This window comes from Sabethes cyaneus, chromosome 3, assembly GCF_943734655.1.
Source record: "Sabethes cyaneus chromosome 3, idSabCyanKW18_F2, whole genome shotgun sequence".
Lineage (NCBI taxonomy): Eukaryota > Metazoa > Arthropoda > Insecta > Diptera > Culicidae > Sabethes > Sabethes cyaneus.
Window position 1 is genome coordinate 250003344 of NC_071355.1, and position 23253 is coordinate 250026596.

General features: G+C 41.4%; 1 protein-coding gene across 3 annotated transcripts in view; it reads left to right on the forward strand.

The window, feature by feature from the left end:
* The first annotated feature begins 3649 nt into the window (after window positions 1-3649).
* LOC128742806 (fibronectin type III domain-containing protein 3B) overlaps window positions 3650-23253 on the forward strand; it is a 94105-nt gene continuing 74501 nt past the window's right edge. For all 3 annotated transcript variants that reach the window (XR_008412270.1, XM_053839267.1, XM_053839268.1), the window contains exons 1-2: window positions 3650-3827; window positions 20325-21867. Coding sequence is in view for 2 of the 3 variants with exons in the window: in XM_053839267.1 (XP_053695242.1) it covers window positions 21075-21867 (793 nt within the window). In the remaining variant the exon portion in view is untranslated. The remainder of the gene's footprint in view (window positions 3828-20324; window positions 21868-23253) is intronic.

Genomic DNA, 23253 nt, shown 5'->3' on the forward strand with positions numbered 1-23253 from the left:
TGCATCCGAAAACTGAAGCCATCCACGCTGTGACCAAGTGCAGTCACTACGCTTATTGCTGATTTTGACAAAGGCCTTAATTAAACTGAGATGACCGGAACCGGAAAATGAGCTGTAAACTCAGAAAATGTTTTAGGTCGCGATTGCCAAGCCATTTCCTGACTTTGCAACTTTTGACTTTTTGACACACTATCACATGAGCATGAAGGTAAACAAAAAGTTTTCCGTGACATTTCAAGACATACTATGGTTTCTTTTTATAATTCGTGTTGTCTAGACACCGCTTGACACAACCATGCAGAACTATAGTTTGTCTATATAAGGTTGCCCAAATGTTTATTTTTTGTTCAAAATTTCACAAAATTAAAAAAAAAGGTTTTTAACGGCAATAGCCTAAAAATATAAAATTGAATATCAAAATATGTGTTCCTAACCCTAACATCATCGATTCAAGCTAAAAACGACGTAGGGCTTTAGGACCCAATTAATAGAGGATTTTGCGCACTTTTAAACAGCCAGTTTGCACAATGCTGTCAATTCTATTTTTAGAACGAGAAATAGTTACACTCAACCCCCACTAATACGCAAAACACCTCATTCAGTTCAGACGAATTCATTTTTAGTCTGAATATTTGGTAACTCTATTTATTTTCACATACGCGCCAGACGCGCACCTTATGATCTTGTTTTGATTTTACGAAAATAAACGTTAAACCCTCCTCCTTAAGCCTAGTATCGACCTGAAAAGAAATGAACAAAAAGATAGGCCAAGAAATGCCAAAGAAAAGATTTTTCGTTTGCGATTTCTTTACCAGTATGCACCTCACAAGAAATATTGTTTTAGTTTCAGATGGCGCAGTTTTACATGCTAGTGAATTGAAACGTCACTTTTCCGTACGGAATAATATCCGGCGCAATTATTACCACAAGAAAATATGACAGATAATTGCTTGCCTTGCAGTTGTCAAAATTTCTTCGGTAAATACCAGGATTTTTTCTTGAGCTGTTTTCTTTTCAGCTGGATACTAGGCTTTAAGCGGGGTACGCTGCTGAAAAGTAATGGGTAAAAAGATAGGACAAGAAATGCTCAAGAAATCGATTTCGTTTACGATTTCTTAAGCAGTACGCACTTCATAAGAAATATTATTTCACGTTCAGATGGCGCAGTTTTACATGCAGGTGAATTAAAACGTCACTTTTCCGTACGGAATAATATCCGGCGCAATTATTACCACAAGAAAAAATGACAGGTGGTTGCTTGCATTGGAGTTGTCAAAATTTCTTCAGTAAATAGCAAGATTTTTTCTTGAGCTGTTTTCTTTTCAGCAGCGTACCCCGCTTTACCGGCGATGTCCAACTGATTCGCAAGTTCTTCTCCACCAATGTCACTGAAACACCCTCGTCGGAAAACGCTAGCACCACAGACAAACAGACGAGACATTCGCGTTAATTCCAAAAAAGCATGTGCAACACAATGTTTGTTTTATTCTATATTTTATAACAGTTTTAAATTTTGTAACATGTGAAAAATGAAACAAAATGCAGGCAACCGCAATCCAGTTTTAATGGCAGTTCTATTTGATATTACCCCATAAACAATCCTTCCTGCTCTTCCCCCTATTTAGAGATGCGTGTTAATTTGTGTGGAACAAATGTCATATGTCACTCGCTGGGTGTGTGAAACGGTGCGGTCACCTGCCTAACTTTGTTCTATTTGTGAGGCGGAAAAGGGATTTGTAAAAAGATTGCAAAACATTATTGTCTGTCGCAAAAATTTTAACAAACACTCCATATAGACACTTGGGTGAGTGTACAAGGGATCAATTTATGTTTAGAATAATCACTATTCAGCATCCCAAAGTGCTCCCTGTACAAGACGCTTATGCGCTTGTTAGACTGGTTGTTCTCTACGGGCATGAAGCATGGACAATGCTGGAGGAGGACTTGCGAGTGCTCGGAGCTTTCGAACAATGAGTGCTTAATGCGATCTTCGGCGGCGTACAGGAGAACGGAGTAAAGGCCCAGACACAATGCATACGGATTTTACTACGTTGCGGATATTTGACAGAAAACCCATGGAAAAACTGTCAAATTGCCGCAACGTAGTAAAATCCGTATGCATTGTGTCTGGGCCTTAAGAAGGCGGAGGATGAACCATGAACTTGCATAGCTCTACGGCGAACCCAGTATCCAAGAGGTGGCTAAAGCTGGACGGATACGATGGGTAGGGCATGTTGCAAGGATACCGGACAAGTACCCTGCAAAGATGATGATTGCCTCAAGTCGGATAGGACCAAGACGACCAGGAACATAGCGAGCAAGATGGTTAGACCATGTGGAGCGAGATCTGGCGGAGAGTACTTGGTCTCCAAGAAATTGGAGAGCGGTAGCCCGCAACCAAGTGGATTGGAGAAATGTTATTCAACAGGCTTTGCCTTAGGATGGAAAGCCACCTAAGTAAGTAAGTACTATCCAGCATTCCACTGTCTGTCCAGCATTATCTGTCAGATTTACGTAACCGCTGCCGCAACGTACCATTTCGGCGCGTGCCTTTAACGAAACTCTGTCCGGACCAGGCAGGATCTATTGGTGTCAAATTCTTCACATATGTGTATTACCGCGGATGGTGTTTGGTCCATGACGTTTGAACACTGTCACGGACCAAACGGCTTATAACTCGAAACTCTATTCTTGTCTACTGCAACCTCCCTATTGGCATCTCTATAAAAAAATTTAGGTGAGATGACTTTGACAATAGGGCCCCAGGTAATCTTCAGCAATGCACGTCTTAGTTTCATCCCTTTGTTCTGTTGGACCGGCGAATAGTGATGTGAATGTCATCTTTTAATTAACGTTAAAGAAAATCCGTCATTACTACTATTTTGATAGCAAAGCAATAGTGCTGCCGCCGCGAAATTTAGAAACCTTTGCTATAATTTCGTACTACCCTGCATACGTATTATACTCACAGCAGGTTTTACAATTTGAAACAACCAAACAAATAACCGTCGGCCGAAACACACCCCAAATTTGTTTAAATTACTTGTATCATTCTGAACGGAAACGATTATGAAACAACCGACTGTCAAAAGTTTGTATTTTGCTTATTATTGGCCACATACACAATATCCCATCTGTTTGAAACTCGTGTTTCAAATATCTGCAGAAATAGAACACTGTTGTATACCAGTTTCAAATTTTGTAACTCAACTGTTAGAAAAAATAGAACTGAAACCTAGACTGAAACGCTCTGTTGGGGTTACCGATATTTTAAATTTGTTTCATTTTAAAACTTCCATATATATAGTAAAACAGTGTTGTTGGCTAACCAACGTATTTTGGACCCCCTCAGCAGCTGTACATAATTTGGACACTTACAGCAAAATCAAATGCAAGTGTCTAAATTATGTACAGCTGCTGATGGGGTCCAAAATAGGTTGGTTACCCTACATGCCCTAAGTTGAACAATATTTGTTAACGTATATCCTGACTTACAGATGGCGCAGCCAACCAGTATACGCCCCCGGTTCGGTCGGCGATCCTGTTCGACCTGTCAACCGATGCCGCGCAGCCGTGCCGCCAGGTATCACACACACACTCACTCACTTCGGCGAGAAAATCGCTGAGCTCTGGCTGCGTTTTCTGATACGTCAATCAGTTTTACAATCTTTAAACTCTCTTCGTGTCATCGCAAAAATCCGGAATAGTGAAATCTGCAAATTTCCTCAGAATTTGCATTCGAAGTGTTGAATTATGTGTAAAAATGTGCTGTAAATTCGGCCGATCAAAACCTGTGCACGGTTCCAGTTGCTAGGACAACCTGCAGTGTAAGTAATCGAACGAAATATGTTAGGGCAATTTGCGTAGGGTGAATTTGTTCCGTGTCCCGTCCCAAAACTGGCCGTCCGGTCTCAGACGGCCACCGAATATTTTACAAATCTGGATTTTCCAACAATTACGCATATCGTGCTTCGTAATGCGTTGATATATCGTGAGAAAAAATGATTTTACGGATTCTCCGGAAAAGACGTGGACGTGGACGAAAAAGCCACATAATGTTACAACACAGCAGAGAAAAAGCTGCCACGGAGTGTAGCATATAAGTGTGGATGAAATTTTACGAGATTGCATCCGGATGTAATGTTGCCTGCTGGTGCATTCCCTGGCGGTCGTTATAGGTGGTTGCGGAAATGGGTTTTCGCTGAACCGCAACAGGAGTATTCGCAATAAAACTCCATAGTTTGCAATAGGTGGGCGTTTTTTTTTTTGAGGTGTGGGAGATGGACGACCAACTGTGGGGTACCGTATCGGTAAGGGGGTAAATCAAACTTAGGAGTGCAGAGCGAGAAAGAGAACACTGGGTAAATGGGAACGACAAGGGGCAAGTGATTCAGCGCTGTCGGTGGTGGCGCTTCGCAGACGGTCATCTTCAGTTACGGAGAAGCAAGCGGTACACGGCAAAATTGGAAGGAGGATGGAAAGTCTGTACAGTACAGAAAGAACATTGTCCCGTTGTGCTCGGTCTGCTTTGCGGCTAGCGGCGGCTCGGACATCTACATTGCAAACTGTCCGGCACCAGGAAGCATTCCATATGTGTGCTCTGTTTACATACCATTAGTTTGGGGGGGATTGGAGCTCGTTCGATTCCCTAACGATTGATCACGCAATTATTTTCCCTATTAGTAAAACATACATTGGGGTGTAAAATAATAAGGTAACACAAATGAAGTCATTTTTTGACGTAGTACTACGTCTTACAGGAAAGTAGCGAAGGTAGTGAGTCATTCCTCAAAATAAAAAAAAAAGCGTGCGTCACGAAAAAAAGATAGGTTTTGAGCGCTAATAACTTGGTCATTTTTCAACCAGTTAAAAGAAATATGAACGATAATGATATAAACGATAACAGTATATTTTTGCTTCTCAAGTATGGGACGACAATCGTACATACAAGCGCTTTCATTCGATTCCATTGCTGAAAAACCGTGACAGTACCTCCTCGTTCCAACAGGTCACGAGTTGTTTTACTTTGTCAACTTAAACGAATTTGATGTTCTGAAGGTAAAATGTGTAAATGTTCCAGCAGTAACGCAATATCGTTAAAGAATAGCAAGAAAAGTAGAGGTCCCATGTTACTTCCTTGAGGGACTCCCGACTTATTGGTAAACACCGATGAAACACTACTACCCAGTTTTACACGAAGCACCCTACCACTAAGGTGTTACGTCAACAGAGGAAGCAGACGCTTCTGTAGACACTCCTTGAGGTAGATCTGCCCGTTTACAGTCCCTCTGTTCATAAGCCACATGAGCAAATCGCTTGCCAAATCATGTATTTCTTGGCAAACTTTAAAAGTTTCTGCTTCCTTATTTCCTCCGGAACATCAAATTTGTGTTTGGCGATGAAGAACAGTAGCCCCGGAAGCTGCCGGAAGTCCGTCTTGACGCAAGTCTCATCATCCATGATGAGACAATGAGACTTCATTAGTATCTGGGTGTACAGTTTCCAGGCCCGTGACTTGCCCACCGTATTTTGCCGATCGTCACCATTTGGAGCCTTCTGAATTTTGTACGTATGCACTATGCAGTTCCTTCACGTTCCTTGGCTCTCTGAACACCAGAACTATGTATAACTGTGGAGTGATGGAACACTTAGTGGAACTACAAACTCTAAGAAACGGGTAAAAATGATAGGCAGAGGAAATTTTATCTATCAAATGTTTAGGATAGTTTCAGAGTATTTCTTATGATACAGTAAATTATAAATTTGCGTAACAAACATTTGCAAAATGTCAAGCATTGTCAAATTGTACCTACGTTCGAAGTTCTACGTGAGCCCCTCGTTCGGGCTCCTCTAGGCACAGGCCTTTATTTTCTCTTATTGAGTACTAAAATTAGATTAGAATGGATCAGTCATCGCACGATTCATTTTTTAAAACTCTGCTTGGCTGAGGGCGGTACAGTCAAATGCATCAGAATTGAATGGAAATGATCGTGTGCCATCCCTGCCTACGGTAACGATCATTTAACGCTACTTCCACATCCGTTTACCGCCATCATTATTAACTTTTACTACTTGCCTATTATAAAATAAAATACGGTATAATTTTTATGATTTGCTTTAGTTCGATACAGACGGTGACTTAGCCTGCGGAATGCGGATCTCCTGTAATATTAAAAAGTAGAAATAAAACAGATAAACGCTATTTTTCTCTAAATTTACTCTTGTCTTAACCGAGTGTTAATAGCGAAACGATAAAAAACCTTTCAGTAACTTACGTACACTGCGGTGGTTCAATTTTACTATTTATTTATTTATGATTGGTCAGATGTGTAATTCGCCTCTGACTTCGTCAGCGCTATCTATAGAAATCTGCAAATCGATTGCACAATTCAAGTTTAATCTAAATTGAATTTTACACAACTTTTAAACTAATTGTTTGATCGCCAAAATAAAATGGCACGAGATAAGTGACGAAGAAACGGTAGAAACTAAGTCTGAATATCTATTTGCTAAACACTTCTCGAGTGTATTTGCAACTGCTTCAGCTAATCCGACTCGGATTGAAAATGCCATCCATGGCATACCGAACAATGTGCTAAATCTTGGAAGCATCCGCTTCTCGGACGATGCTATTTTGGCCGGACTGAGGAAATTGAAGTCTTTAAAATTAGCAGGGCTTGATGGAATCCCGTGCAAACGCCCTATGTACTCCGCTGAGGACTATTTAATCAGTTACTGGTGCAGGCGATATTCCCAACGCGTTGGAAAAAATCGGTTCACAGTTTTTATAAAAGGCGGTAAACAGAATGTAGGAAATTATCGACGAATTACGTCTCTTTGTGTTGACTCAAAGCTGCTTGAAATTTTAATTGCTGGAGTTCTATTCCGAGATGCGAAATCATAAACCTCAACAGGCCAACATGGATTTTTTCCAGGTAGATCGGCTACGATAAACTTAGCACAATTTACATAATTGAATGGCTAAAATGAATCACAATGCTTGACACACTTCACACAATACCTGACGGGCGTACCACAAGGGAGTAACCTGGGACCATTTCTTCTTTTTTTTACTGACTTTTAACAACGTGTGTAAGATAATACCATCAGGCCGATATTTAATTTATGCTGACGGCCTAAAGCTTTACCTTTTTGTACGCTAGCCGTTTTTCTGGATGATCAAATGTCCTTCAGGAATCACTAATTCCCATGTCGTTGCAAAGGCGAATAGAAATTTGGGATTTATTGTAAGACTTGCCAGAGAATTCACTGATCTGTAATGTTTTCGAGCTTTATACCAACTATTTGTATTTGTATTTTGGTCGAATCCTCTGACAATTTTTGTATTATCTACATGAATATGAAACTTAAATCTAGAACAAAACTATTGCAGCATCCTAGACCTTGTCAGTCTTCTACTAAAGGCGCGTAAAGAAACGTCTCCAAAGTCAAATAATTCTTCGACCAGCGTGAAGGTGGCTGGCATCGGTCTACGTAGCAGGGAAGATTGTGAGGTAGATGTCTCAGGGCGATACGAACAAATCTTCGTTGAACACGTTCTATTCTGGCTTTCCAACACAGGTTATGAGGATTCCAGATGACACAGGCATTCTCAAGTATTGACCGTACCAACTCGCAGTACAATGCCTTCAATCAATGGGGATCTGTGATGTCTCGGGAAACTTTTGTGATGAACCCAAGCAAGTTGTTGCGAAGCTCTAGAGATGATAGCAGTATAATGTTGGTTGAACATGAGCTTGTTATCCAACAGAACTCCACGATCCAAAGACCGTTTATTCTGCGGTGTTCGTTGCTTACAAAGTAGCCTCTGTTTTGCGTTTCGATGCCGTTTCAAACTGTGCAACTCACTATTACTTCAGACAGGTTTTGAAGGAAGTCTAATTCTGAGAAGATTCTCGTTCAGCAGGTGGAAATAGCATCGCAAAACTGCAATGCCATATTATCCACATCGATCTCGTCTAATAAAGTAGCCCAATCCAGAGACAAAAGGTGGTCCACAAGAACATCAAAGTTAATACCACGATAGTTCAGAGGCGCGATTTCGAAACTGACAGCTGAAACTTCAACGGGGCATGCCAGTATAGGCAAAAATAAATCCAATGGAGGATGGGGAAGATCAACAGGTAGCGGAGAAATTGCCCGACGCACAGCAATCTCTTGTTTAGATAGACAGTAAACGAGGTCCACTGTTCGTCCGAGATTATTACGCAGTGAATTAACTTGTTCCAAGTTCAGGAATTCAAATCCATCGACCACAGCAGCGCTAGCAGCAGGAAGTGGGAGAGAATTGTACTGTACTCCATCCTCTCCATTAAACCAAGGAATTTGCGGTTGGTTATAATCACCACAAATGAGAATTCTCTCTTCTGACGACCCCTTGTCACGTAATTCACGCATTGAGAGAATATGCTCATCGATAAACTTGACAACTTTACTTCTGTCATGTGGGATGTAAACTGCAGCAAGCAAAAACTTCATTCCTTTGATGACAGCAGAAACACAGACTTGTTCGAGACAATTTCCATGTCTTAAGTTGACCAGCGAACTAGGGAACTGTTGAGCAACGGCAATCAATACGCCACCAAAACTACTTTTGTCACTATTCTTCGAGCTACGATCACAACAAACAGCTGAAGAGAATCGATGCAGCCGTCCAAACCGGTTTCAGTTAGCATGATTACATCGTAGTTGCAGTCAATAGATTCAAGGAATAGATCGTCCACTTTAGTCCTTGAACCTCGCACATTCTGATAGTATGCACAAATACCATCCACGTCGATGGCGTGTGTAGAAAGCTTCGAAACAAAACTCCCTGCACGTGGAGATTCCAAGCTGGAAGCGGGAAATACATCAACGGAAGGAATGTCCGGATTACAATTGCACTTGCCTGCATAACTGGGTTGGAAGAGCCTGTCACCACACCAGCACACAGGGCAGGGACGACTGCTGGCCGCTGGCAGGAATTGCTCGTCTGTGGCTGAGGGATCAAGAGCTTCCATAATACCAACTTCAATGCGTCCCGTGTCACCTTCAGGTGATAATCGACGAGGGCAAACTGGTTGAGACAAACAGTAAGTAAGCGACGGATCAGGAGAAGTCAAGTTCAAGACAGCATCACACTTGCCCGAGATTGATTGTCGGAAGATCCCGTCACCAACCACTACCGAAGGGCTTTGTTGGAAGGAACTATCGGAAGATTGTCCCGAGTTGGCATCAATCCTCGGTGAAGTTTGAACTGACTGTGAAGCGAAAATCGGTCGGGTTGGGTAGGCTGGGCATGTCTTAAGGATGTCGGACGACAGCCCAGTGAAGTTGGTTCTCGACAACGACCAGAAGAGCAAGAATGTACAGTGGGCAAGATGGCTCAACCAAGTGGAAATCGATTTGCGGATCTACAATATAAGAAGTTTTTATGAAGTCATAAATGGAGCAAGTAACTGAATTGTTCTAGAGTTACTCTAATGTTTGATGACTGGAGAGGGAACCTGACTATAAAGCGGATGAGGCGCTATTAAAAAGTGAAGAGAAACGTCGAGACTCGGGAGTAACAGAGCGTATATCGAAAAGGATGGAACGAGTTATGGATTCGTCAGCCTAGTCGAGCGCGATATCCCAAAAAACAAATCAGGTGGAAACCTCTTAAGTGTAAGAATCCAAGGGCCAAATTGGATTGGACTGACATTGGATTGCCATTGCAGGAATCTCTTGTTAGCGAATTCGAATGTGAGATTCGAGAGTGACTTTCCATAACAGACCAAATGCTTTCCTTGCGAACGATCCGTGATATACTGTGGAAATTCTACCTGCAGATCCATAATTTGCTCATAAACTTCAAGGCGGCGTACGATTCAGTAAAGCGAAATGAATTAAGATTTTCAAACAAAACTGACGAGGTGGTTTTGCAGCGCCCAAGTTAACCGTGACTGGCTTGACGAAGAAGCTGTCTTGGGTTCGAATCTTAATAGAATCAGGCCATTTGATTTTCGATGGTTAGTGACTTTGGCATGGGTTTATTCTCAGGCCCATCCACATTCTTCCTTCGTACTTTACCAACAATAGTACCTCTTGTCTTGAAGTTCCAACACTACTTTCAACGATAGACAACTGAATCGCAGCTTGAATCATTTTTAAATACAGCTCGTCATACGTTCCTAAAAAAATAGCCATTCTGAGATATTAATTGGAAACATGATCGGTGATTGCCCGTCGTTACAAGATCCTTTTAAGTATCGTACCGTAAGCGGTCCCAAAAACGGCTGATTCTTATTTTTAAATACCGAATAAAGATAGAAAAAAATTAACGTTAACTTCAATCAGCGCAATAATGAGGTGATAATTTCACTCGACCAGCTTAGACCCCAGATTGTGTCCCTCACGGTAGTGAGTTGCCATTTCACGATTTCAGACGCCACCACCAACGCAACAGATTGCCGTCGTGTGATTGTGGAATTTTCTCCTTTTGTTTCCCCTCAGCAGCTGAAACCGTTAGTCTGTCTGTCTGTCTGTCTGATGGGTGCATTTGAAGTGCATTATTGCAAATTGCTTTCATTCGCCGTGGTGCCGTTTAGGTCCTGTCAGGAAAGTAATGCTATGCAATACAACGCGTGGCTGGGTAGAGAAAGAAAAAAAAACAAATGAGCTGCAACTGCAACAAGAGATCGATTAATTATGTTTTTAATTTTATTCTACAACAGCGTAGTGTCGGATCGTTTTCGCTAAAGACCAGCGACGATTTGCCGATGACACTCAGGAAGAATATTATCTTTTGCTCTCGGAGTTTTCCATATGTTAAAGTCATTATCGTGTCATCAGGCTGTCCTCCTCCGCAATCCCGGCCGGAATCTGCACGTATCGGAAAAACGGTATGTACTGGCTGGCTGCGTGTAGAAAGCGCACGGATGATGGGTTGTGGAGAGGATGAGATGCTCACGAAATCCGCCTTCGCAAAAGCACGTCCGCTACTCCGTTCGGGTTTTGCAGCACAGTGACGATCTTCATATGAGAACAACTGCCAGAAAATTGCTCTATAGAGTTGCTTTCATTCATTCATTCATCCGGAGCCGGCAAATATGTGGGGGAAGGAAAAATCGGCCGGCCGGCCGAGCCGATTACGTCAGACAGGGCTATAAAGTGGGGTCTGTGCACACACGAAGCACGAGATTTGAATCTGAATCCTTGCTGATATCGGCTAATATGTATATGATTTATCGAGCCCAATGGATGTGTTTTATGGTTGGTGAACTGCCTAATGAGCGAGGGCGTGCTGAAAATAAGCATCCGGAAGTTGCGTTGTTCCTGGTTTTAACGCAAGAAGGATGTTAGCGTCCTTTGAATAACCTGAATAACTAAAGAGCAAGTCCTTTCGCTTTGATTTCAAACAAGCTTTGTACTAGATAATATTATTTGATAACGATAATAGTCTCAGTCTAGATTGTATAATAGAGCAGAATACAATTTTAAAAGAAATTTTTTTTAGACGCTTAGAGTGTTACAAAAATAAATTTTCCTTCCTGTAACAAGGTTTAATTTAAATCGACATTGAAACTTTTGCTGGTTACTTTCAAAATCAAAAACTGACGCGTAAATTTTTATGACTAGAAGCGGCAAAAACTGCATTCGGCATTATGCTTCTGTGTGCAGAGTTTAACAGAGCGATACTTTGCTCGTTGCAGCGCTCAATCCAGCAACTACGATTAGAACCTATCAAAAGTTATTCTTGGCATTTATAAATCTTTATCTAACAATATTAATGCCTTAAAAAATGAAACAAATCCACGGAATTACAATAGTCTTTTTATAGAAATATGCAATGTAGTTTAAAAATCGAAAAGTTTCCCTGTACGCAAGATTGAATGCACTGTCATTGGCACGGATTGGCTCATTTTGTCCATATTGTCGACTACGAGCTGCGAGGTGTAAAAAATTGCGTTGTAACTCTCTCTGGAGCATAAAAGTAGAGGTGCCGGAGTAGTTCAGGCGTAATCACTTCCGAGGTCATAGCTGATCTTAGCAGCAAAGAGAGCTTCTCCGCTCTAGGGTATCAATTCCAAGTAGCCGGCAGCGATCAATGTAGGAAGACAGTGGGGCGCGGAAGTCTTCGGAAATTTGGAATATATAGCCAAGTTGTCTGTTGGCTCTCGTCAGAATACCATTATAGTGAGGTTTGAAAGTTAGCAAAAATTGAAATTGAGTGAGCAAACATGATTGGTTTCTGTCTGCGATGAAACACGTGTTAAAAAGTGCCAAAGATTACTTCCCTGGGGAACGCCTGAAACAATCGTAAACACTCCAGAACGAGAAGCTCCATTCTTAACGCAAAGTGATCGGTTTATCAAATCGGATCCGACCCAGGCGATCAAGTATCTGTAGACTCCACGTTTCTCCAGTTTGCTCGTTAGAACTCCGTGATTCACTAGATCAAAAGCTGCGTTGATATCAGTGTAGACAGCAACCAGATAGAGAAAGAGAGAATTTTTCCGTTAATTTTTTTCATTTTGCCTAGGATTTGCAGCCTTCATCAGTGTCTGGGGCAAATTTCGGAAATGTCAGATTTCTTTTAAGTATATCCGTGGATTCTTTTCAGTCTGATAATTCTATTAGTTTTGCTTTACTTGTGATAGATAGAATCAAATTTCTGTCTGTCTGGATGATAAGACTCGGAAACTATTGAACCGATCGGCGTGAAAATTTGTATGCATGAGTTTTTGGGGCCGGGGAAAGACCCCCCCCCCCACTCTGCAAGGAGGGGGGGTCTGGCATACAGATGAAACACCAATTTCTGCATAACTGGAGAACTAATCAAGCAAATGGAACCAAATTTGGCATGTAGGGGTTTCTAGAGGAGGGATTTTTTCCTATGGTAAATCGAAACCCTTCCCTCCTCTGGAAGGGGTGGGGTGGCTCGCATACAATTTGTATGATCCAAAAAAAAACAGAAAATTCTGCATAACTCGGGAACTAACCAAACAAGTGGAACTAAATTTGGCATGTGGAGGTTTTTGAAGCTTTATGAAAGGGTTCCTCAGCAAATAGCAAATTACAAAGTTCAGATTCGATTTGCGTCGCACTGGGAAAAACTGGGGCTACTTAACTTACTCCAGAGCGTCAAATAGCGGTGTCAGCAGACATTAAGGAAATGTTTTTACAAATCTCTATCTGCGAACCAGATCGCAACGCTTTGGTATTTCCATATAGAGATTCTCCGGAGCTGCCGATGAGTACTATGGTGTCGGATGTGGTAATATTCGGGTCAGCTTGCTCATTAACACATTGCCGGTTTATTAAGGCTTTGAATGCGACAGAACCTGAAACGGAGGCATTACGTGGACGTGGACGAAGAAGGCATTCGAGGTGCACAGATGGGACGGATTCCATATCCGCAATTGGATGTCGAGCGAGAAGAGCGTACTAGAAAAATTGGGAGAAGCGAACCAGCAACTGTCGAAGGCCATGTTTCCGGAGAAGGCAGTTGGTTTCAAGCGATCTTTGGGAATGGTGTGGGATCAAGAAGAGGACGTTTTCCTTTCGCATTCATTTTGCAATTCTGCGAAATGGTTTGTTCTCTGATGGACGGAACTACGATCCCAACGAAACGAGAAATGCTGCGACTGGTTATGAGCATTTATGACCCTCTGGGATGAAAATAGAAATTCAAAAAGCGGAAAGATCATAGTAGATGAAACAAAATAGACCTTTTTAGACCGTATTTAGAGAAAACCGGACGAAGCGTAGCGAAACGATAGTTTGCCTGTGATAAGATGGTTCATAGCACGGCGGGGATCTCCGCAGAAAATTTTCTCTGACAACGGTACAAATTTCGTAGCAATGAGATGAGATTGGTAGGATACATACTGAATTAGAAAATACTTTTTCAAACGCTTAAACACAATGGTGGTTTAATCCTCCTGCTGCTCCCCATATGGGAGGCTGTTCGGAGAGAATAGTTCGGGCGGTGAAATCAGCGCTGGGATGAATCTCAGTAGAACGAAAGCTAGATCACGGTACTGACAGACACTGAAATCAACTCCAGACCATTTTCCATGTTCAATCATTAATTTTTGATGTAATGTAAATGTAAATCTTGAAACCAGCACAGAATTTCCCGAAATAGTGACTGAAATGACCGGGTTTGATAGAAACAGAAATGATGTTTGTACTTTTGTCAGAAACATTTTTACGAGAAGCAAGATTGAATGGGCGACTGACACTTTTAAACTCATCAAATCACCGAGTGGGGATGAAATTTTTCTTGTACTGCTATAGAAAGGCAAGGCGTTTTTACCAGCTATTCTAACAAACCTTTTTCAATCAAATCTGGTGCTAGGCCATTTACCAGCGATATGGCGACAAGTATGGGTTACGTTCATCCCGAAGACTAATGAGAAATATAAAACCTGATTTAATCCACCTATTGGTGAAAGGAACCTTTGTTATACGGTCTTACTTGCTATTTGAGATAGAAATCGACACGTCTTCAGAACATAATTCATCTATTAGTTAACGTTGCATTGTGCGTTGGTTTACATAAAAATTTTGGAAATTGAATAAGCTTACAAAATTTGAACAAAATAGTAGCACTTACAAATTTTGATAGTTCTTTTTCTCATGAAATTGCTGAGTAAGTTGTTACTAATGTGGGTAAGTGCAAGTAAAAGTAAGTTGTAAGAAGAAATATTATTCTTTAACATATACATTGCGTAGTAAAGGTCTAGTTTATAGGTTTTTGAACTATGCATAACTATGCATCAATAAGGTTTTCTTGAAAAAATTTCATCAATTTTTATTAACCTTCGGTTACTCACGCTGTTGTATTCTGAATAACATGTGTAGGTTTTTGAATGCCATATTTACCAATCGGTGTTTAACTAACGTATATTCTTCAAAAAAATGTTCAGCAAAATGTCTGAATTATTCAATACAATAATACTTTAAATTGTTAGGAAAATAGATCAGCATAAACCGAGAGCACAGAAACGAAGCAAGCAGCATGTGAGGTGTACCCAAGTTTGCCACCAGATATTCCCGAAAATCTGGCGAACACGAATAAAAGTGTCTGGCAAAAATCTGGTGGTAAATTAGTCCGATGGGGAGGCGTTTTCCTGAAAAAATCTTGCTCGTTTTGCTCACCGTAGATGCAAAATTTTGTCCAAAATTAGAAGTGATGACCTTTTTGCAAGACGGAGGATCGAAAATCTGGCACATTGCCAAATATCTGGAAGGTTTTAAGCTTTGTCTGTTGGTCTGGCGCGCAATCAAAAATCTAGCAAAATCCAGATTTATTGGCCCCAAACTGGAATTTTTTTTCACGTTACTTCATATGGAAAAATGATGTCTGTATGTAGCAAAACTATCAGCAAATGTAAAATGTTTATAATGTATCCGTCAGTTTGTAGTCGAGTAATTCGGGGTTAAAATCAGGGTATTTTTATAATCAAAGTTCTACAGTTCCTAAACAAGCCAACATAGAGGTATACTATTTTCAGCAAAGTTGTGTATTTTTACTATTTGTATAACTTTGTAACACATGAAAAAGTCATACAACAATTACAAAAAGAGCTAAAATAGAAAAACTGATTTTACAAATACAGAAACAATAAATAAGATTTCTCTGTCTTCGCTTCTATCTCAGGTTACAGTCTTTAGCAAAATTTCTTGTAATAATAGGCTCTAAAACTTTGCAGAACATATCAATGTGTTATATTGAAACTGAAAAAAAAATTTTTTTCACTTTTAGGGGGATCAATCCAAATTTAAATTGCACCAGATGATAGAGCATTCAATTTCAAGAAACTCTTCCGAAGGTTCGATAAACTTAAAAACAAGTTTTCCTAGTCAAAACTCTAGTGCGCACGTTTTCTTTGGTTTTGGGCTATTGTGCGCGCGAGTAACTGTGTTGCAAAAGTTGGCGCGAGCGTTCGAGGATTGATATCTTTTGACCGGTAAAACCAATTCTTATGAAATTTTGCATATATATTCGTAGTGTCAAAACCTCTCGTTTGATATTAAAATAATTGAAATTAGGTAAATTATCTTGGTTAAAATCATTATAAATTATTGTTAATTTTGGTGTGGTGTATTCGATTGCTCATAACTTTCAAATTAAACGTCCAATCCAAAAACCATTCAATAGTGATATATCCGGCTATATTACCTGCCAAATAAAACTTATAGCGCATAAATCGGTTTGGCCATCTCTGAGAAACAGGCGATCATTTGAACCTTATCAAAAATGGTTTTTTAAGGCTAACTTTTAAACTGCTTGTCCGTTTTCAATAAAACTTGGTAAAAAGTTTAGTAACAGCAAGAGCTTTCGTTTGGTACTAAGATCGTTAAAATTGGTTGCGTAGTTCAGGAGAAACGCGTGTCACGTAGTTTTCACATTTTTGCTTATAACTTTTAAACGAAACGTCGGACCGCAAAGCAACTCAATAGTGATATACTAGGCAATAATACCTTTCAAACAAAAGTAATAGCGGTCAAATCGGTTCAGCCACCTTCGAGAAACAGGCGATAGAAAATGAGCTGCACATACACACATACACACACACAGACATTGCTCAGTTCGTCGAGCTCTATCGATTGGTATATGTGATTCGGCCCTACGGGCCTCGGATCAATTTCGTGTTTTTCGACCAATTTCTAAACCTTTGTTATATAGTATAACAAAGGTAAAACATCACCAAAATCTTCCAAGCCGATAAACTTATCGTCTGTTGTGGTAAAAACAATGGAAAAAGTAATTGAGCTTATAAAGTCATCATATATAACCATAAATCCGTTGAGAAAATCTCAATTCGCATATTAAGAATCTAACGGTTCTAAACTGTTGTAAAAAAAACTAGAAAAGTCTTTTGAAGTTAAATAAATTTCCCTAGCTGCCTTCCTTGACATAGAAGGCGCATTTGATAATTCATGTCATAATTCAATGATGGTTCGTGGTTTCGATAGATCCATTATCCACTGGATTAGTGAAATGTTATCAAAAAGGGAATTGGTAACACATGGGGCTGTTGTGAGACCCAGGATTACCTATGCTTCGTTGATCTGGTGGCCAAAAACAAAAGAGAAAGCTACCCAAAAAAAGCTAGAAAGACTTCAAATTGTCGCCACTCTCTCAACAACAAATGCAATGAGATGTACACCACCAAAGGTATAGGATGCTTTACTCAACAAGACACAACACTTATGGTTCTTACAAAAAATTTAAATGTCCCAGTTTCGGGTTTGATCCAATCCATATACGGAGCGGTGGCCAACTGCATACGAGTTGCGATTTTTTGTCTGCTAGAGATTTAGCTTTGTCAGTTGGAAGAAAGGCGATGAGATGAGCGCCTCATCTTCATTCATTAAAAGCTGATCTGCGGTGCCGATGTACATCGACTCCCACACATTCAAATGAGAGGATTTTCTCACATTTTTGAGGAGCTTTGCGTTCTCCCAATCAATTTTATTTTGGAGGTAGATAGAATGCATTGCTCACTCGAATCGTTGGTCCTTTCATTCTCCTCAGCTTTTTCATGTTCTTTGAGTCGAGTTTTAAATTTTCGACGAGTTTGTCCGATATATACAGCTGAGCAATCCTTACAGGAGATTTCGAAGATACCCGACCGTTCTTCGGGTGGACCCTTATCTTTTTGATTGTTTAAAAGCTCCTGCAAGAATTCCTCTCCATTGTAGTCGGTCCTGGGCTACTCGATGCCAATTCGTTGCGAGCCTCGACACACGCAAGCCAGCTTCAACCTGGTCGAGCCATCTAGCACGCCGAGCGTCTCTATTCCCGGTGCCGGTGGGATGCTTGAAGAGGACGGATTACACTTGCGACGTGGCCAGCCCACCGTACTCTCGCAACTTTCGCCAGGTGTACGATGGGAATTTCTCCAAGCAGTATCTGTAACTCGTGGTTCTCCGCCACTCTCTGCTTTCCGTTTGTGCTCCACCAAAAACAGCAAGTGCAGGTACGTCTTCCGTCAGCAAAGTAACTGTCTAAACCACATCATCAGGCTCACCAACCACTTCCAGTTCATCGCCAACGTGGCTTTCTCTGGAGCCTCTTCCTACCATATATCTGGTTTTCGAAGCATTGATTTGTAACCCTATCACTTAGCCTCCGTGTTCAGTCTGGCATAGATTGCCTCCGCCATCCAAGGTTTCTAGTAATAATGTCGAGGGTGTCTGCAAAGGCTAGGAATTGGCTAGGCTATCTTGCTGAAGATCATTCCTCTCGTTTTGATGCCCGCTCTCCGGATTATACCTTCAATAGCGATATTGAATAATATACAGGACATTCCATCCCCTTGCCGCAACCTTCAGCGTGATTCGAAAGGACTCAAGAGTGTCCCTGAAAACGCTCGCGTAGCACATCACTCACTCCAGGCTTTCTTTGATCAGCTGCGTCAGTTTGTCCGGAAAACCATATTCATACATTACCTGCCATAGCTGTTCGCGTTCAACTGTATCGTATGCTGCCTCGAAATCCGCGAAAATATGATGCGTGGGAACGTTGTGCTCCCGACATATCTGGAGCATCTGTCGGACAGTAAAAATCTGATCCGTAGTAGTATGGTAACCAACGTATTTTGGACCCCATCAGCAGCTGTACATAATTTGGACACTTGGCGAAGGTGGTACAGGTCAATGTGTCAAATCGGTGTACAAAGGTCGTGCTCTTGGATCTCCCTCATAGAAATTTTTACTGTTTTCCCTTCAACGGTTTCTAATTTTTCGAAGGAGAAAATATCACGATAGCGTTGTTTTCATTTGCATGTGGAAGGTTAAGCTAGTTTGTTAAGCTGCGAGCCTCTTCTGCCTGTACTTTGTTGTCCCTGCGGATTATAGTTAAGAGCTTTGTTACAGATATCAAGGTGTCTTCGATTCACTTGTTTGTTTCTTTTCCTTAGAAATGGAAATTTTTCATTTAAAATTTTTTTATCGGCAACCAGAAAAGAATTTTTAACAAAATTTTCTATGTTGGTTCCAAAATCTGATGGCTAAGGGGACGGGATAGTCACTATCTGAAGAACTGTATTTGATCTGCTTTTTTCGTCATACATTGAGACTAGAAGATAGATAGTTTAGAAGACGGTCAATTCTTTGCTTGCCAGATGTTTGCCACCGCTTTCTCTCTCCGAACTCCCATCTCGCGCGACATGCTCGTTTATCAGCAACCCAAACAGGAGGAAGGATGTGACGAATGATGACTATTTTTATACCTCCGCGAGACGGATTCCCATAATCATCACATGGGGAACCCTTCGGTTCGCGCGCGTAAATATACCGTTTCTAGGAAATGATCGGGGTTTTGCCACGTTTTCATGTTTTCTTTCAATTTACTGCTGTCGCTCACTCTCATGAATGCTCTATGTTGTTTCGGCAAACAGACACGACGACTCAGAACAAATTTCCTGTCCCCGTGGTACTTACAGCGACGATGTGCCATTGACACAATTCTCGTCTCGTCATCGGTTTGCTCGGTTTGTCCAGTCCACCAGTATTGAACTAAAACAGACCGGGACAAAACGAAAGAATGCGTTAATGAGATGTGGAACATTATCAAACCACTTGTTGCGAAATATCAATCGGGTTAAAAGGTTACCTAAAGCCGCGCGCGAGACTAACGTGGCATACGTTGATTCGTGGCCTGCCTGCACTTCCAATGAACTATTATTTAAAATTGTAAGTAACTTTCTTATCTAATCGTATGCCCGCCTCAACACGCAGGGTCCCGGCTGGAACACACGTTCGGTATGGATGGATGAATGGCAGTTCAGATTGGGTTTTTGTATCAGTCGGCCGAGCCGAGCAAACGTGGCGTGGCGGCCACCAACCAGCCGACGGCGGGAAACAAATTCGGAGGTTATAAAGTAGTACATGAACTGTAGTGATTTGGATGTGTTTGTTGTTGGTTGTTGGGACATATCGCCAGTGTATCATGGACGACAAACTGCTAGCACGCACGTACGTACGGACATTTGCTTTGTTAATGCCATTTGTGGATTGTTAATTATCATCAATGGCAGCAGTGACGGTGACGGTTGGAGAAGCGATGGCAAAATACACATTTTGTGTCGCTTTATGAATGGAATTTGCTTTGCCGGTTAGATGATAATTCATAGCGGTTTTTGAATGGGATTTTTTCGAACGATAGTCGAAGGTAGTGGAATGTTTTGTTTTTTGATTTGTCAGAAGAATTGTAGAGAAGGTTCCTTCAAGGATTTTTTTTACTTCGATCCCATTGCACAATAAAAACTCAATAAATCATTGTTTCGTCTATCTAATCGTTTACATCATTTTCTGATCATTTTCAGGTCGAACATCTATTCGTTTATGTGAATGCGTGCGTCACCAGTTGGGCGCATTTTATGAGTGTGCGTGTGTGTGAAAGAGAGTCTTTTATTGCCACCTTGCTTGGCCAAATACCACCATCACCCACAATCCCATCCTGCTGTTTCGTGCCGTCTTGGCGGTAATGAAAACAACAACAACAACAACAGCAATGGTGGCGTCGAATGGAAAAATGTGCGTAATTGGATCGCTCCTCCTTAATTGATGGAGCAACTACCAAATGACGACAGCAGCCAAATTGTCAGCTAAAAAACAGCTCCGGGAGGATAACAGAACTGGCCCGAAGTGTTCCAACAAGTAGGTGCTTGCTGCACTCATCGTTTTTTGTCGTTAAATGATTGCCTCTAGTTTGCTAACAAGTGCACGCGAGCAGCTAGATTACGCGCATTAGAATTTAGAAGTCTGAAGGAAGAGATTGCGAAGCACGTCCCAGCACTATTTCCGATGCCGTCGAACAGATCATAAACTTAATCCAAGTTAATCAAGTATCACTGTGTTTTCCCCATATTCGTTAAATTCATTAAACACATGGTAAACGGTTAGTCGCATGTTTAGAAGAAATCTGCATTAAAAAAACCTCGTGTGCGTGTGTGTTTTTTGTGTGTGTGCCAAGTGTGACAATATTGTGGGGAAGGACATCGGACAAAAGCATAATTGAAAATACGGACCGATACGGTGGTGGTGTGGGTGCCTCCCGGAAAAATCGCTTTTCGATGGTAAAGGCACCTGTGTTACCCTCCTCTGTGCCACAGCAGCAACCACAGCAGCAACAGCAGCAGCCGCAGCAGCATCAGCATCAGATACTAACCCAAAAGGAGGCCTGTGTCCAACAGCTTCAGCAACATTTCCACCAATATTCCTTCCCACCTCCGACGACGCAATACTACCAAATAGGTACGGTGAAAAAGCATCGTCGTCTGCAGATGGCGACGGAACCCCCGGGCGGTGGAGGCGGAAGTGGTGTGTCGGTGACCCCGACAACAACGACCACTGCTGCCATCGCAGTGGTGGCTCCAACTGCTCGGGCAGTGCCGGTTTCGGCTACCTCGGCGGCCAACAACGGTGGGAATGCCGCATCAATCCTTTCGCTGCAAGCCGGTGCCACGACACTTAAAGTGGCCCCTAATTTGCAGCCTCAACGTATTCAATCAATGCACCATATTCATCACCATCACCACCACCAGCTGATCAACGGAATAGCAACAGTGGCAACGGCTAGTGTGGCGGGCGGGGCCACCACCATTGCCGCTGCCCCGATGCCCACGAATCCGGGAGCGACAAATGCGGCTGGACATTCGGCAGCCGCTGCAGCAGCCGCCGCCGCCGCCGCTGCTACTGCCTGGCCCATCGTGGAACCGGTGTTCCATTTCGGTCCCGGTTTCGAGCCCCAAACGCGACCCTACTGTCCAGCGCACCCGCAACCGTCGGAACATGTGGTGTTTTTCCACGTCAGCCCAGGAGTTTCGGTGACATTCCAGATCGGAAACAGCAGGGAAATAATCAGAGGTGAGTCCAGTTGACAGTTTATTTTCTTGTTGAATTTAATTGTTTATGTTCTTTGTGGTTTCAATTGAATTACATCCGGAGCAATCTTCGCAGATATGCGCAGATGCAACAGAACCTCCTCATCCCAACAGGTCGGGGATAATTCAATTCGATTAAAACCTAGATCAAGTTGAAGTCCTGAAAGTAAACCATGTTGTAAGCTACATACAACCCTTTCTATTCAATTAATTCCAAAATTATGCCACTGGAATTTAATAAGAATTGAAGTCTCGTTTGAAAACTTATTAGATAACATGCAGCGTTTTGTGTAATTCTTATTGCAGTAATGCAGTAATTCTTGTTGTGAGAAATCACACCTAAAAGCTAGTGACAATTTTATGTTAGATTAAGTTTTCATTTGTTTAATCTCACCAGTTAGATACAACTAACCAGCACGAATAATAAATGTCATAGATAGCTTACAATGCGCCGCTAGGTTAAAAGAAACGAATCTCCACACCATAACTGCAAAAGAAGGAGTAGTTCCTATGAAAATCGAATTGACCAGGAGCATCCTATCGACAAAAACATGTGCGATTGATTTGACCAATGAATGTTTACGAATGCTAGTCAACCATTCCACTTGTAAATCGATTGCATATTTTAATACACATAATATATTAAACATGATTTCAGTAGAGCTGTACCAGCCAAAAGTGTAGACAAACAGTTTGTTGTTTTTTAGGTAGACCGTTCTGATGGTTCTTCTTTCAAGTGGAAAGCCGCAGTCAACAGTGAATTTTTCAATACTGGTGACGACTAAAATTAAAGCTATTCTTTTCGGCACTCTGCTAAAAATCGCGAAGAAGTTTAAGTGCTTGGACGAGTGATTCTGAATAAACACATGCATTTTCACGTCGACTGATTATACAGTATTCACGATGAATCTTTATTTTATAAGAATGGTATTAGCCTTCATCCTGCTATACAGTTTGTTTTTTCAAAGAACTCTATCATTGTATCTTAATTAACAAAACAATGCTATTAGTATCTAAGCAAAACATCGAAAAGAGCAACGAACGCTGGTTGCTGCCTTGCGGGACTCCAGATTGATCCTATTTTGACACATAAACTCATGTTAGTCAGGTAAGATCTAAACCAACTTTTCCTTGCTGGATGGCGTCAATATAAATTTCACAACAGTCAAACAGACGGCATTTATTACTATTTTTTTAGTCACCTTTTTGTGTGTTTGGAAACATATAAGAAAATTTCCATCGGTCAGAAAATTTGCGCTGCCTTATCGACACAATAAAAAGTTTCGCAGCTGGAGAACTAATCACGGGAATGCATCCGGACTGACGACATATATAGTTTGCAGATTATCTACATAAACTTTTACTGCAG